The 16617-nt window shown below is 38.9% G+C and overlaps 1 protein-coding gene across 1 annotated transcript in view; it reads right to left on the reverse strand.

Annotated features, from left to right (window-relative positions):
• Window positions 1-16617, reverse strand: part of VPS41 (VPS41 subunit of HOPS complex) — a 111248-nt gene that overhangs the window by 57472 nt on the left and 37159 nt on the right. The window contains exons 5-7 of the mRNA XM_059818489.1: window positions 10635-10709; window positions 4972-5034; window positions 3791-3856 (exon numbers count right to left, since the gene is read on the reverse strand). Of these exons, the coding sequence (XP_059674472.1) occupies window positions 3791-3856; window positions 4972-5034; window positions 10635-10709 (204 nt within the window). The remainder of the gene's footprint in view (window positions 1-3790; window positions 3857-4971; window positions 5035-10634; window positions 10710-16617) is intronic.

Consider the following 16617-nt stretch of genomic DNA (forward strand, 5'->3'; position numbering starts at 1 on the left):
CACACATTCAGCAGAGTGACTCAATCACTCCAGAGGATTCACTCTCCTAGGAATTCTACTACAAAAACCTTTGTGTCTGGTTGTCAATGCTAATCAAAACATGAAATAGGGAGTCTCATCAATGCCTCTGCCAAGAAAGAAACCTCAAGTTGTCCTGCTCTCTTAAGTTATCTTTACATAAGATGCAGTAGCTGATACCGGGACTTTGGAACTGAAATATCCTTCAGTCTTCTCTCTTTGTTAGTTCGGCTTCTTGAACCCTCTGGATATAATGGATACTTGGACTTTGCAATAACGTTCGTTTAGTTGATGTGTTGGGAAAGACCAGCACTCTAACAGTTAAATAGAGAACACCTTGTTTTCAGCTTTACCACCCTCATTTAGTTGGCTTTTACCCTGTTATTTTTTAAGATTAGACCCTTTTTTAAAAGGTAGAAGGTTATGGCCTTCAATAGCACAGTATTTGTCTTTCCCCTTGCTTTGAAGCTCTACTGTCTGCTCTGGACAGGAATGCCCTGTTATTTACAATATACAGTATTATTATTTCAGGGTTACCATCATCTGCCAAGTCATCACAATGGTGCTATAGTTAATTGTAGCGATATGGGGGAGGTGGCAGGGAAGAACCTCTATTTAGTATGGTACCTATTGCTTCTCACTGCAATCGTGTCAACACTTCCACAGTACCTGCCTTGTTTCTAGGCACAGATAGCATTCATTCATTAAAAAAAAAAAAGGGAGTGGAAAAAACCCCAGCTTTCCAGCCCAAAATAGAAGGCAATGATATTATCCCAAGCTTAATGGAAGTTCTTTAAAAACTAGTGCTTTAGCAAGCAAACAATTGGTTAATTAGTTCATAATACAATTTAGAGAAAAACCACTCTTAAAGGACTCTAGTACATGCCTAGTTAAGCAACTGTATAAACACATGCACCGTAGAGTTAAGCTTCCAACAGTCGGCAATGATTTAAGCAGTTACCCCAGGGAGCACTGCTCTTAAGTCAGCTTTAGGTCAGGCTGAGCTTCTAAGATGTGGGAAATCTCAGCATCACACAACAATTCACCCAAGTTCCAAACACCCACCTGTGCTGGGAATCGAGGACCTGCACCGCGCATCCCTGAAGCACATCACTTTTTTTCCCCCTCCCTCTCTCTACTCTTTTTTTTGGTTTGGTTGTTTTGGTTTTTTTTTTTGTGTGGGTTTTTTTTGTTGTTGTTTGGTTGGTTGGTTTTTTTGTTTGTTTGTTTGGTTTTTTTAAGAGATTGTTGCTCACCTTGAACATTTCCAGAATGCTCTGCAGTGCGTCTTTGAACTGAAAAGCGTATTTTTTTTACTACATTTTATATTGTTATGAAGAACTGTATATTTCTCAAAAAATTAAGGAGGTGGTAGTCTACATCTCCATTAAGGATCCTACTGAGGCAGATGCTTGGCTATAAAATTACTAAATTTCAGCAGGTATTAAAGTGTTTTTTCGAGATGAGATGAAACAGAGTGTTAAGGTCAGGGGGCAAGTTCTTGCTTCCTGCGTGTATGTGTGGTTTGGCTTCTTTATTTTGTTTCACTGTAAACCAAAATCAGCATGAAATTCAAGTGGGAAATCAAGAATATCTTTCTAATATTCTGAGACAACAATGTTTGTAATGCAACTAGAGGGGTTTGAGGAAGTGACCAAATGTCTTTCTGGGTCCTTGTATCTGCTCACATTATCATAGCAAACAATTTTTTTAAAGAACTCCAACATTTAAAATGCTAATATAGATTATGTCACCATCTCCCAGAACAACAAAAAACAAAGACAGACCCCGCAACCCTTTGGCAAGGAGCATAGCATGAGGGCCTTAAGCAAAGCTTCTCTCTTAAGCTTGATCCAGGATGAGGATAGCCTTACCTCCATCCGTACTGCTATCCCTGCCTTGGTGCGGGTGGGGAAGACAGGCAGCCTGCCTCCCACCCCTGCCAGCTACCAGCTATGAAGTCGCTGTGTCCATGTAAAGGCTAAAAGTGCAGAGACCTCAGGAGCCACAGGAGCTCCCGTCCCCCTCCCCGAAGGGGCTTACCCAACTACACAACCTCCAGACACAGGGAGAGAGATGTGAGGCGCGATGTCCGCAGCCTGAGGTGGTATGCTTCAGCCTGCTTCTCCTCGCTTTGGTGAGCCAACTCCCCATTGCCTGCTGCCCCCACACAGATCTTTGGCTTTACACTTAAGGAGAGGTATAAACAAAAAGCAAGGATGTTTTTCAAGGCCTTTTTCTTTTCAGGAAAAAAAAAAAAAAAATCTTCGATAAGTAAGTAGGTGGAATTTAGCTTTCTGAATTTTCACAGAGCATTTTGGTTTTGCCTTTATACAAGCACATATGCTCCTTTTGGAGGAAAGGAGAAAAGGGGAAGGGTTTCTACCACAAGGCTAAGGGGTTTTATTTGTTGGTTTTATGTATCAAGAAAATCAAATTACAGGTGTCAAGGGACATTTATTTCAATGCTAAATACCTTATGTTAAGATGTCAATTAAAGTTTTCCTGAAGAGGAAAGTTCCTCAGCAAAAAATGAATGCATTAAAAACAAGTATACCATTCCCCAGAGGACAGAATATAAAACAACCTGTCAAGTAATCAAAGATAACCAAAGAGAATGTGTTAACTCCCTGATGTTTTTTTCTGTTCGGCATCGGGTGAATGCAAGCTCTTTTACCACCTGACGGAGACCTGTTCTATTAATTCCCTGCTTCTCTCTTTCCATACGCCTTTTATCAGCACTAAAAAGCTTCACAAACTGGTGGCTTACAAAGACATGCATTGACTGTGCATTATTTTAAGGACAACGCCATCTCCGACCAGCCAGCTAAAGCTGTCAAGCCACCTAAAAAGCCAAATAAAACACAGCTATGCTTTGAAACATATTGAACTGTTAATGAAAATTAAGTTGTATTCAGCCCTAGAAGTCTATATATCTTACATGCTGGTAAGGGAGAGCCATGGCATTCGGTTTGATGCATCTATAAGTGGGGATTGTTCATCCTTAATTCATAAGACAAGGCAACAGGAAAATTCCATGAATTCAAGAAACTGTTCCAAATCAAACTTTTCGTATTTTGACTGAAAATATGCAATGGGATAGAAGATACTTGTAGGACCTAGAAATGGGTGTAATCTGGAAGTCAAAATTGCACCCTACAGCAATAAGACACCTAACGCACATCACATTTAAAATAACAACTGTCCCAAGTAGAAGACTTGAACTACTCAGCTACAAGTACTTAAAAAAGTGGGAGCTCTACTCTACCAAGAGGTCCCCTGAATTACTTTAAAAACAAAAAAACCCCACACCATGAACAAGAACTGATGAAGATACTTGGGTTTGTTTAAACAAAACAAAACCACCCACAGGTAAAGCAAAAGAAAAATCCCAAACACCAAGACCAACATGCATTGTAAAAGGTAAGTATCAAGGTCTAACTTCTGCTCCCACTTCAACAAATTAAAATGAATGGAGAAAATCTGGCCTAGGAAACGCAAATGACATTTTTCTCAGACTATGTAGACAGACGTTTTTCTACTCTGAAGCTCAACTTGTTGCAACAAGTTTTTAACATAAAAAGTACACTCCCTCTCCCCTCCGCCCAGATCAGTCTTAATTAAGAAAGAATGTTTTGGAATACAATGCATAAAGAGAAAGAAAAAGCAGAATTCTTTGCTCTAGGTGTTACTAATCACATACGCAGCCTTCTGAGCAATTTTTAAAAGCTGTTTAAAGATAGCCTAAGTTCATTACATTATGACTGCTTACCTTTTTCCCTCCTGTTACAAATTGCTTGAAGTGGGATCTTACAAAATGAGGATGAACAGCAACAATCTGGGGGGGGGGGCGGGGGGAAGAAAAAAGAGGATTGTAGCTTCAATAAGAGTTTACAGGGAGCACCACATCACTTTTAAAACTAGATAACCCTTTGCTAAGTATTACAGCCAAGTTCTTTCTCTGAAGTAGAGCCTAGTTGTTTCAGACATCTCCGTTTGTTTTTCCTAGAAAAGAAGAAAATTCTCCATATTATATGGCATGTGAGGGCCACATTACACCTAACAACTACTTTTTCTGCACAGCAGGCAGCAGAATTGGGACTGTGCAACAAGGGTTACTCTGATTAAGTCTTGTTTGGGGCCTGCCTGGAGGGCACACACACCTCAGCCCTGTGGTAGAACAACCTCATGTACCATCAACGCACCTTAAACAGCCTCTTTGCCTTATGTGTTACATGTCAAGCATGGGAGATCCAGCTGTAAGAGTGGTAAGGCCCCAGGAGGCAAATGAGTTGCAACTGATGTATGTGAAAACTTGATGACCTCACTCATTCCTTTCCCCTCCTCAAGAGCAGCTGCAACATGGAAGACCCCACGCAGCAAATTGCAATCATTTGCCTACACCACCTTTCCTCCTACAAAAAATGTTTCTTGTTAAAAAGAGCTAGATCTTCCCATACGCCTACTAGAGGTGCTTTTTCAACAGCCAGGCAGCCACACGTCTCTCAAGCAGAGCGTAACTGAAGTTTTCCCTTCAGACAGGATACATCAGCATTGCCACCCATTGCCTTATCCTGAGGTAGGTTTAACAGATACAAATTGGTTGCAAAATATTGACCTCACAGTTAGCAGAACCCTCAGAATTTGTATCACAGATCTACAAAGAAAGAAATATGTTGAGACAGGTAACAGCTGAAACAGGACAATTTCTCTTTCACTTTGCCTTTTGTATTTGAAAAACTCAATAATACTTCTTACAAAACCAAGATCAGCTTTCTTCCTGCCTAACCAGATCAAAAGCTTTTCTATTGAGATAGATAACTATTTTCTAGTGACTTGAATAACATTACAAGGAAGTGGTATTCCTCTCTCTCATTTAGATTCAATGTGACCTTTCTGTTATTAAAGACAACAACAACAACACAATTACTAAAGATTAAAACAAGCACTTACTTTAATAGGACAGTCAAATGTTTCATGAAACTCTTCCGCTGAATACAATCCAAACACCTGCACCTAAAGTAGTATACAAAAAAACCAAAAAAAATTTACTAATAATCATTTGACAACGAAAGGTGAATGTAAATCACTAACAACTGGAAGATTAATTTGAATGCTAACAGTTACATCTTTTTTCCTAAAGAAAAAAAGTAGTATTTAACAATTCAGAGTTAATTGAGACATCTTGGGCTTCTGTTATGGTTTATCTCTAAATATTTGCAGCAGTGCAAAAGTACTTATTTGAATCTTTTTATTTTCTATTTTTCTCCTTTTTTTGTTTACAAGTTCCTTTTGCTTTAGGCTGGTCGAATCTGTTTAACAGATACTGATCTAAGTAAGGAAAGAGCAAGATAATAACATTCAGGGGAAGATAAATTAAAAACTCTTCCTTCCTCAGAAAGAACTGTAAGATTTTTTTTCCCCTCCAAGCAATACAGGGTTTACATAAGAAAAAAGAAATTTGTGACAATAAAGCAAAACCATCCTGAAAACCAAGTCCGATATGTTTCTTGGCATCTCCTCCTCCCAAGTGCACTCAGTGGTATTTTGTTTTATTCCATGACCACTGGAAATGTCTTTCTCTGAAGATTCCTCCCTTCTCATCTATGCTGATGTGTCAGTACATTTAATAGTCAGCACTGAAGTTGTAACCATAGGCCACCAGAATATCTATCAGAATTAATCCATCTGAAGAAGGCTCAACATCAAAAAAAACCAGAACCATACCAAAACAAGAGTATGTTTCTACTGTCAAGAGAATTAACAGATATTTAAGTGATTTCTTTTCCTTTACTTACAGAACAGGTACAGAGGTATCAAGTATTAAGAAATATTATTAGACTTAGATGCTATGACTAGAGAACAGGGTTTCTCAATCTTTTTGTAAGTACAACCCTCTTTTGGGCTCATGTCTCTTCATCCAACACGCAGCATTCCCTTCCCCAATTCTCAATGAGACAGTTAACAGCTCGGTTCCTGCAGAACTCAGGAGTAAAATAGGGCTGAAGACTTATGGCCAGGAATTAATAATTGATTTACTAATTATGATTTCCACAAAGAATAATAACTGGTTTGCTTTTTCTTTATGATTTTAAGAGGTTTCCACCCACTGCCAGAAGCTGTTGGAACAAAAATCACCCCAGCAGGGATGGACACTGCTGGTGGGAGAAGGGAGAAAGGAAAGCATCCCATTTTAGTCATTCATCCTTATTTCTGGAAAAGGTAATCCCTTCAGTAACTCTGCTCTGCACGTTCAACAAGTTGGACTCAAAGACCTAAGAGATCTTTTAGCCTTATTTCTTTCTCTCTCCCCATTCCCATTGTGATTCCTTCAGGGGGAAAACCAAAAAATAATAGTAACAAAAAATAAAAAAAACTAGACAAAGATCTGCAGAACAAAGCCAGTAAATACCAGTAATGGGCCACAAAAAGTGAGGCTTAATGGCTCTAAACAGATCAGCTCAGAGGACAAGAACCCCCCAAATTCCTGCAGACAGTGAAGGAGACAGAGTGAAAAAATTAGACTTCAGGTAAACGACAAGAGGAACTAAGCCATCAGTAAGTAACTAAGCCAGCCTCAGAGTGGCTCAAAGTTCGGCAGTCTCAGTGAAGTTAAAAACATCTCAGACCACCTCATCTCCCTTTCAAGCTTGTCTCCTGGATACATCTCCTAAGCAGCATTATCAGCTCTGCCCATTACTCATTAGCGAATATACTGCCTCTAACAACACGCTTTAAAAATACTGCTGCATGCACTGTGTAGGGCTGAGCTACTGCTCCAAAGGCTTGGAAAATCAATATTTGGAGACAGTGAGATGTATCGCAAAGCTGTGATTATATAAGCCAACCAAAGGGTTGTATTTGAGTTGGGCCTGGCTGTAAGCCTAGAAAACCTTCGGGCTGATGTCTAGAGGATTTTGTTTTCTGGGTTTTTGTTTTCATCAGTTGGCACAGCACAGCCAATGCAACAGACTAAACAAAATAAGAAACAGAGGAAAGAGAAATAAAGACAGAGAGAAGAAAGGAGGAAGAAAAAGAATAGATGTGGTTAAAACACAACACTGCAAATTCCACGGAAGCAGAATCCTGAAAAATGACAAAACACACCTCAAATTAAAACTAATGAATCAAAATTAACATTAGCAACAGTGCCGTCAACATTTTTATAATACTGCATCGAACATGGCAATATGAGATTCCTTTAAGAGTACGAAAACAAAATGGAGCCAGTTAACTAAAGAGGAAAAAACAACTCAGCATAAAATACACGTTATCATGTTTACTCTAGGGACACCATATAACAGTTTATTACTTCTTAATGTCTTTTATTCTTCAGAGAGAAAGTGATTCTTTTGATATTACAAACCTATATTGGATTTATCTATTTCTACTTTCTATCCCCACTCAGCTCATGGTGCTTTCAGGTAGCTGGAAAAAGCATTTCATGATGAGAGTCCGCTACATTTTACCAGTCCTGTCCGATTTTAAGTATCCAGAACCCACCACTCCAGTGCATCCAGACTTAGCTGTTTCTTTGATCCACATGTGGAAGAAGCTGCCAACCTTCAGTGATCAAAAGGCAGGAAAACATTTTATCTACAACTCACATTTCTTGAAAAATGATCAATGTAATACTTCATGGATATTCTTAACATAAATGTTGTTACAGGCATTAAACATGACACTAAAACATGTCAGCACATGTGTTTTCAATATAATTTATACTTCTTCATATAAAAGAAGTTACAAGCCAGTCAGGGTGCAAATTACATCATTGTGTAATGACATGAGAGCTTTAGCAAAATTGTGAGTCAGATCCAAGTTTTTCAAGACAGCATACAAGTAGGCAAAAAACTAACCTTCAAAAACTCCACAATTCTCACGCTGCAAGCCTGCCTCCCCTTCTATTTATTCCAGCACCAAAATTCTCCTCTTATACCCTAATGTTTCAACACCCAGCCATTTTCCCCAGCCAGTGGCCAGACTAGAGTGGTGGTGGTGGTTTCGATTTCTGTTCCTTTCCACGCCAGTGGTGACCAGCTGCAGTTGCGTCCATTGGCAAGGAAGACTTTCAAAGAGCCATACGTGCAGTACAGAAAAGCTGCAAGTGGCTCCCAAAGTACTTGTTGGCCACGTGAGACATACAGGTGCCAGGTTTTGACATTAGGTTTGGATGCCGCCTGACAAGAGGGTTAGAGAATTGCACTGTGCTGCTATGCTCCCCTCCCAGTCAATGTAGCTAGTCCAACTCTAGTTTGAGAGTGGGAAAAGAAAGAAAAAAGTGAAATAAAATACATCAGACAGCAGAACAGATATGAGGAGGGGGTTCTCATCATAAAGCCTTCTTTCAAGACAAATTGTTTCCATCTCCCTCATATGGGACCGACTTTGATATGGGAAAATGCACTCCCTGCCTATTGCAAAAATCTTTTGCAGTGGTCTAAAGGACATATCTTCATTAATTGGTAGAAAATACTTGCATCAACCCAGCTGGCTCAAAATTCACAGGTCTTTTTATTATACCCCTTTTTTTGTTTAAAACTGATTTAAGAAAACTAAGCAGTTTCTTTTTTCCTTCTTTTTTTTAGAAAAGGATTTCACTATTTTTACTTATTTATCTGAGTTAACGACAACTTTGCAACCGCTTGTACAAGTGTTTAACTTCTTACAATATGAACACTCCCATTGTAGTGAGCTATAAGGAGTGTAAAGTTACACTTTCGTTATGACCCAGAACCTAGAAGTGCTACATTATCTGGCCAGGAATTTCTGCCATTTTCTTATACATTAGCACAAAATACAAGTACGTGTCATCACTCATTTTAGGGGTGTATTCTTTCAGAGACACACCTTTCTGGGTCAAGTGGAAAGTCTAACTTCTAAAACACGCAGACCTTTCAAATGTCCAGATGAGCTTTTCAGTATAGAATATGGTGAAGCATCAATGTCCCTGGCCTCTATGAATGCAAGTATGATGAATATTGTACTTGTGATACTCCAGCCCTGTGTCAAAAACATTACCAGGATCAGCCCTGGCTTGGGGACCTTACATGCCCTGTATAGCATGTAATGTCACCTACTGCATCACAACAGCTATTTCACTAAATGAAGACAGATTCACCATTTAAAGTATTGGAGTATTTTCAAATACAGCCACACCAGAGTAGGGATTATGGATTTTTGAACATTTCTGAAATCAGATACATATTTTTAATATTAATTTAATATATGAAAGATGTGTGTGGTTTCTAGTCTCACTGCAACATACATCTTTCGAGTCAGTAATCCACAGTCACATCTGAGGAGCCCTTACAGCAAGTGCTTGCTTGCCCCCACCATTCAGAACACCCAAACCAACAATGCTAGCTCAACATTTTTATTACCTTGCACAATTACTGACCCTTCCCTTATCTTGCTTAGACAATTAGGACACTCTTGCTGTGTTTCTCACAGGCTGTAAAATTCTACAACCCACTTTGATAGGCACTAGTATCCCAATTACCGTGTCAAGATACTGACATCAAGATATCTCTGAGAAACAAAAGGCTTAGATACATAAACTGGCTGCCTGCCTGTTGAGGAAAAAACCCCACCTATTTGGAAGGAAAAAACCCAAGTGCATATAGTCTAAAGGGGTTGTTTCCCCATTTTGCCTACTGCAAAATCCAATTTTATTTTTCATTGATAGAACTGCTCCTGAATGGGATGCATCCATTAGGATCACCAGCATTCCTCCTCCCCCAAGACTACTCTAAGAAATGTTCTCCTCAGTAAGTCAGATGGATATTGAGAAATGATTTAAATGATTTTTAATGCATTGCATTTGTATATGAGCATTATATTAAAAAAGATGCTTAAATACACCCTGTGCATTAGAATTTTATCATTGTAAACCAACATTAGAAAAGACTGCCATCGACTTAAAAACAAAAAAGACATTCTTATAAGTGGAAAATCAATCACCAAAACCACTAAATGTCACAGCTCAACATTCCAGAGAAGCACTGATAATTGTTAGTTATACACTGCACAAATGATATATGTCCTCAGTCAAGGAAGTAGGTGCCAGTTTTTTAGGAAACTGTACATATATTGATTTTACATTTATTTAATGCAGCTGTTGTAAGACACTTTATTCTTCTGATAAACTATGATTGCTTATCAAAAGATTCTATAATTCAAGAGAAACATTCATAACGTGTGTGAAAATGAAAACCACCAGCCCACAGAAATCATGCCCACAAAATCCAATTTTGTGGATTTATAGCAGAAAGGCATTAAACTACTGTCTTGCAGGAACAGCAGAGTAGTCACTGAAGTATAACTGGCACAGCAGTAATGATTAAGGTGACATGTCTTCCTGCCACAGCTGTTAATCAGCTTAATACCAGTTACATTATTGACATTCTTGTAATTACTTTTCCTACGGCACATTTGTGCAAAATATATTTGACTTTAATTTTGAGTATTCAAAAGGTGAGCTCAGTTCTCAAAATGGATGGTCAAAGTGGTGGTGCTAAATGCAGGAATCAACTCCACAGGTATCATAATTATCTCAAGTGTAATACTGAGGACTACCTGCTACCTCATTAAATATATAAATGGGTTCGTTGTACCTTGCCATCCTCTGAGCAAACACCCATGTGTTCTCCACTTTCATCCAGGCTGATCTGATTTATCTTCACAGGGCTCTAGAGAAAAGAAAAGAAAGAAAAAAGACTTTTAAAGTTGACTTTAAAGTTATTACATCACCAATCACATGCTTTAACGCCCCCCCATGCTTCCTGAGATTTATGTGTTAATGGTTGTGGAATGTTGAGTTGCATGAATCAAAAAAAACCCCATGGAATAGGTATTTCTATGACAATGCCAAAAGACAGCCTTCTTTCCAGCCTTTTGCCTAACCCAGAGATTTGACATTTTTTGCAGTTACGTGCCTCCGGGCTCTGGAGCGCCCATGAAGTGCCAGGCTCCCAGACCTTGAGCATCTGCGCCTGTGCACCACAGCTGTTCGTTAAGAACCTCTCCCGCTATCAAAACTCAGCATAAAACACACTGACCACACAGGCATCAAAGCAACTGAAAATTCTTCTGCTTTGGTCTGATGGCTATACTGGTAATTACTTCTTCCTTCAAAACCCTTCTCTTGCTTTCATTTTTGACTCTAATAGTGTTCTCAGAAGCGAGTATTAGAAGGTATTCAAGTGCAACGTAGGTGCACTCATTCTTAGACAAACACTGGGAAAAGGCTGAAGACTGCCCCAATTTAATAATTTTTCCTTTCCCTATACCCAGATATACTTTTGGTTCTAATCTGCAGGGTTATACAGCATCTGTTACTGCTTACTTTAGCTTAAACATCTATCCTTACCTTAAGTACTGAGGACTAACTTTAACATCATCTGGGAGACGTGATGCATATCCTCTCACACACAACCCCATCCAATTCTATTCAAGTACCAAGAACCTTCTTACATACCATGATCCTGATTTCACCCTCTGTAACAAATATCTCACCATTTCAAGCATCACTGAAGGATCTTCACCCAAGTAAGTCTCTCTTACACATTTAAGAACAACTTTTCTTAGTCTTACAAAATTTTGAACAGATTGAACCACAACACATATCACTTTTGTGGTTCTGAGCATGATAAAAGAGAAATCCATCGTATATTTGTGTGAAAAGAAAGTGTCACTGGAACAGTGCTGGAGTCATAGGGTCACATTAGATGTTAAATAACTGTGTCTAAAATATCACAGGTCCTTATATACACTATGGCAGTTGGAATTACTTAAAGTACATCATAAAAAGTTATAAAAAACCACACTGTCCAGATGGACTATCTACAGGAGATAAACTGAAGTCTTTTCACAGCCTTTGGAAAGCTTTTCCACATAATCTTTCACACACAAAAAAATTCTGACTCAGGGAAATGAAGTCTTCCTCTCTTCCACCTTGAAAAGAATATATGCCCAAATCACATTTCATTTTCTAGAAGCTTCTTTCTAATTAAGGTTGAACAACTGAGCCCTGCACTGCAACTGATGATGAGTTGCCTGATGAGTTGGGAAAAGGATGCTGCCAGCCCTTTTGCTTTCCTGCTTCCTTGTGTGCAGGAGACACCACTCTTGGTCTCACTTTGTGTCACCGCAAAACACTACATGGAAATATTGCAATTCCTGCCTATCACAAAGTGGTCTTTCCACTGTGCATTGTTTGCCAAGAAGTGCACTGCCGAGAAAAAAGTCAAACTAACTTCCCTTGACTTATGTGCTCCGGAAGTATTTTCATTCACCACTGAGCAGTTATGCTGACTTGCCACTTTTCATAATCAGAAGTGAGCGCGTCACTGGCCATGTGGGCAGCTGGTGCACGTTCCCCAGCTGCGTTCCTCTCAAAATATTTGGGGGGTGTCAGCTGAGGAGCACAGCTCAAGCCCATCAGCCTGCTGGTGTGGTCAACATCCTTGTGAAAGCTCTGGTTCTCAGATGCAACACACACAGTTGGCTAATTCCAGGGCTGGAGGATGCTGAGTAAGGCAAGAAATGTCAGTTGTCACTTTCTAGAAGCTTCAAAAAAAATTGCTAGCATGCACTTTTATTTCTGCCTTACCTTGAAAATGCCTTTCTAAACTTCTGTTTTGCTCATCAAGGTGCAAGACAATATTTTGTCTCTGTTGGGGGGCAGGGCAGAAAGAAATACTAGCACATCTACACCATTCCCTCTACAAGGAGAGACACCTCTGGCCCTCTGAAAGGACAAGCACAGAAAGTTCAACCTAGTTAATCATGAAAGTGGCATGGTTTTTTGTTCTGGACTGCATTTAAGTTGCCATTGCCACAACTTTCTCACAAAGGCTGTTCTCTTATTACTCTGCAATTGGAAAGGCAAAAAGCCTGTCTTGATTAGCCCCACCTTGACACAGGATCATATGCTAAATTACAGTGTTCGATTGGCCACGTTCTTCTCATCTCTCCAGCACCTACATCTGCCATCAGGGCTGACATGACAGCAACAGCAGACCTAGCAGCAGTCCTGTGTGATGGGCCTTCTTGGAGACACTGCTGCAACAAAGCCCAAGACAAAAAGAAACAAAACAGGGCACACCAGAAGAGTTGACAGCTCAATCCTACAGTCCACACTGTTCCCATTTTGCTGCCAAATGGCTTTGATAAAGTTTGATGCTGAAAAAATGAAGTGCAAGTAGGAAAGGTAGACTATGTAAGTTATCTTCATGTAAAAGTTGAAGACAAGGAGCAGGATGATGGAATTTATCTTTCATCCTGCAGTTTGAAAGCCACGTGGCATACTTCGGAAAGTAAATGTGTGATTGCATTCAGGTAACCAAACAGTGCCTAGCAAGGCAAAACCTCTCCTCATATATACTTAGAATATTGTCAGTGGGGGAAAAGGTGATTCCACAGTATTTGCATTTTTCCCACATTCAAAATTGCGCACAATACTTCAGAACTGTTTGTTAAGCAGAAATCTGATGATACGGTATTTCATAACACTGTATATAACTGGCAACTTGTTACAAGCCTTCTGCATGCCCAACACCTCTATCAACTGCTTTTAACTTTTCCTTTCTCCACTTCTTTTTTTCCTGTTGTCTGCACTATACACAGATGACAATCAGGGAAGATAAAATAAATTCAACTAAAAGCAGACCTGCTCACTTACACAAACCTCCAGCCAAGTTCCAACAGGAGATGCTAGTCTAGATGATGTACATAAGGCAAAGCAAACACAGAGTAATTTTTTTTCAGCGCTCAAGTTGAATTGGCACTATTGGCTACTAGCCTGTTCACTGACCTTACCAATCAGAACTTTCTATGGGGCTCAGAAAGTGATGATAGACCATGAACTTAAAGTCAAGGCTGAATATTAACTGCATTTTAAAATAAAGTTCCAGCAAGAATAGCTAATGCCACGATCTTCTTGTTCCGAGCGGAGAAACAGTCAAGCCTACCATTTCCAGAACTATATTCTACTGGAAAACTGTTTAAGATTTGCATCTAAAGCTATCCAGGAAATCAGAAATAAAAGACCACAGATAAAATTGGTACATGTGTTATCTAAACCAAAGTGTTTCTTCTAGAATCAGCTCCGATTCATCTTTTCATAGCAATTACTTTTATAAATATACTGCTGTGACAGTCAAAGTTACTTACCATTTCAAATTTACTTGTATTTATACCCTACCAACACCCTGTGGCGAATTTTGATATTTCAGAAAAGAGGAGCACAGATAATTTTGTGGGTTACCCTCCCTCACCCTGCTTTTATTTATATTTTTTTTATTAAATGTTAGCAACTCAGCCATGGAGTTACAACTGTCCTTCCCTTGTGGTTTTTTTAAAAACTTATTCCAGCTCACCCACTGAAGAGTTTAATTTACCTGGCAAAAGAAAATAGGTTTTTGGTTTTTACAGCACAGAGAATAAATTCCCGTCCTGCAACATCCACCTTTACAAGTCAACAACAGAAGAATCACTCAAGGTTAGAGAGGACACAGGTAGTCACTAACTCATCACAATCTGGAGGACTAATCATTCTATACAGTCAGAACCAGTATATGCTCTGGGGGTTGGCCAGTTGACTGTTTTAAAGGTATTTGAAATCGGTGGGGATAAAACCTGTCCAAATTTACAGGCATCATATCTAAAAAAAAAAAAAAATTAAGAATTACAACAGCAATCTGAGGTCCAAGTGTCAATCTAAAAATTAGGATCATATGATCCATGTAAATATTACTCAATTAAGAGATGATCTAATCTTAAAGCCCATGCCACAAAACCACAGGCAGCTGCATATAAAATGTTGAGGAAATTACTAATAGTTATTTAATTAGCACTACATTGGGTAATCTTTGTTTAAAGATCAGGACCCTTAGCTTTAGGCCAAACAAGTAAACACACACAACTTCTCTGTGGTCACTACAATACTTCCAGTACTGTATAAATAATAGTAACACACACAGTATTTCTAAAGCAACATAATTCAAATCTGGCAATAAGGAGGGTCTTGTTAGTTAGGAAGGGAAATACACTGAAATGATGAACCTGGGAACAGCTTTAGAATTTCATGAAGTGTGGAAGTTCTGACAAAGAAGGAAGAAACGCCTTCAGCTGGATTTCCATTAGCTGCAGTTTTCTTTCTGACGGAGACATGTTTGGAATTCAGGACAACATAAGTAAGTTTGACTGTTCAAAATCAATAATGTCAAGCTGACGCTACAGAACAAAAAAACTGTTACCTTAATAGAAGAAAGAAAAGTTTAGGGAGAGGGAGAAAAAGCTAGCAGGCACCTTGCACATAAAGAGCTAAATGCAGGCTTTTGCAAAATCCTAAATTTAAAGGAAAGGCAAATCAAGTGTCTACCAACAAATGTACCTCATGTGACAATCAATTACCTAATGTAAAATGCTTGAAATAAACACACTTAGTATGGATTGTGTCAGGTCTTCAATTAGGAGTAAATTCACGGCCACTCAGAAAGCTTCTTTTAATTGTGTTCTTTGTGGCAACTCCTTCTCCCCTGACACTCATCATCAACCCACCTTATACTATCAGTCCCTCAATGGTGAACCTGAGAAATCAATCTGCTAATGCATAATTTGTAAAGCTCCTCTGACTAACAAATGGATAATTGATTCTTTCACAAATGCTGCATCCCAATGGAGATGAAGTGGATGAACAAGAAACATAAGACTGGATTTCACTCCAATTCTGTAAGAAATGCAATATTTACAAGCTAGGAATCTAAACGTTTTAATAGTTGCCTGTGACTTCATGCCTTTTAGCCACGGTTAGCACGCAAGCAACACACACATTAGGAGTGTGAAAAGCAAAGCAGTGTTCGATCATACTTACAGCAAAGCTCATTTTATTTCAAGAGGTTCCCATCGCTAATACAACCCACGTAAGCAGTGTTTTCATCTATTCTTTAAGAAGAATTTACAGAAACTTTTCCTAAATTAACCTAAACATTTTTATTTATCTAACCAGACATACACTCATACAGACATACCCAAAGAAGGAAAACATCCATAGGTCTTTTCTGCTACATTAGTATCAATCTGGATCTACGTAACCACTACGCAGCTGCTCTCCACAGTAAAGCAAATTTTATGTATACAGAGTTCAAATTGTAATAAAAATAATTTTAAAAATTGTCTCCTACAAGTGCCTATTTTTCATTTATTCATGTGTTCCCATCTGCATGACTTTCACATAATCAAGCATGTAAAACTCCAATGTACAGCTATATGACTAAACCACCCATTGCCTAAAATGTTAGCTCACTGCAATAAGGACTACCACTTTTACGCTTGTATTATTTCCACCGTGGTGGAGGTATCCAAGTACAAAATACTGATTTATAAAGAGAAATTGCCTTAGTTACTATCATGACTAAGCTAAGAACATCTAAAAATACAAGCCTTGCTCTAGGTAGCATGAGGAACTTGCCCTGAATAGAGCACCAACTCTTCAGCTTTTACATCTGTAAATTAGATGTTCTACACACATCAACACCAATGGATTATGAGAAACTGGCAATGCCTTTTAGACCGTTGGGGAAAAAAAATGAAACA

Source organism: Gavia stellata, chromosome 6, assembly GCF_030936135.1.
Source record: "Gavia stellata isolate bGavSte3 chromosome 6, bGavSte3.hap2, whole genome shotgun sequence".
Taxonomy (NCBI): Eukaryota; Metazoa; Chordata; class Aves; order Gaviiformes; family Gaviidae; genus Gavia; species Gavia stellata.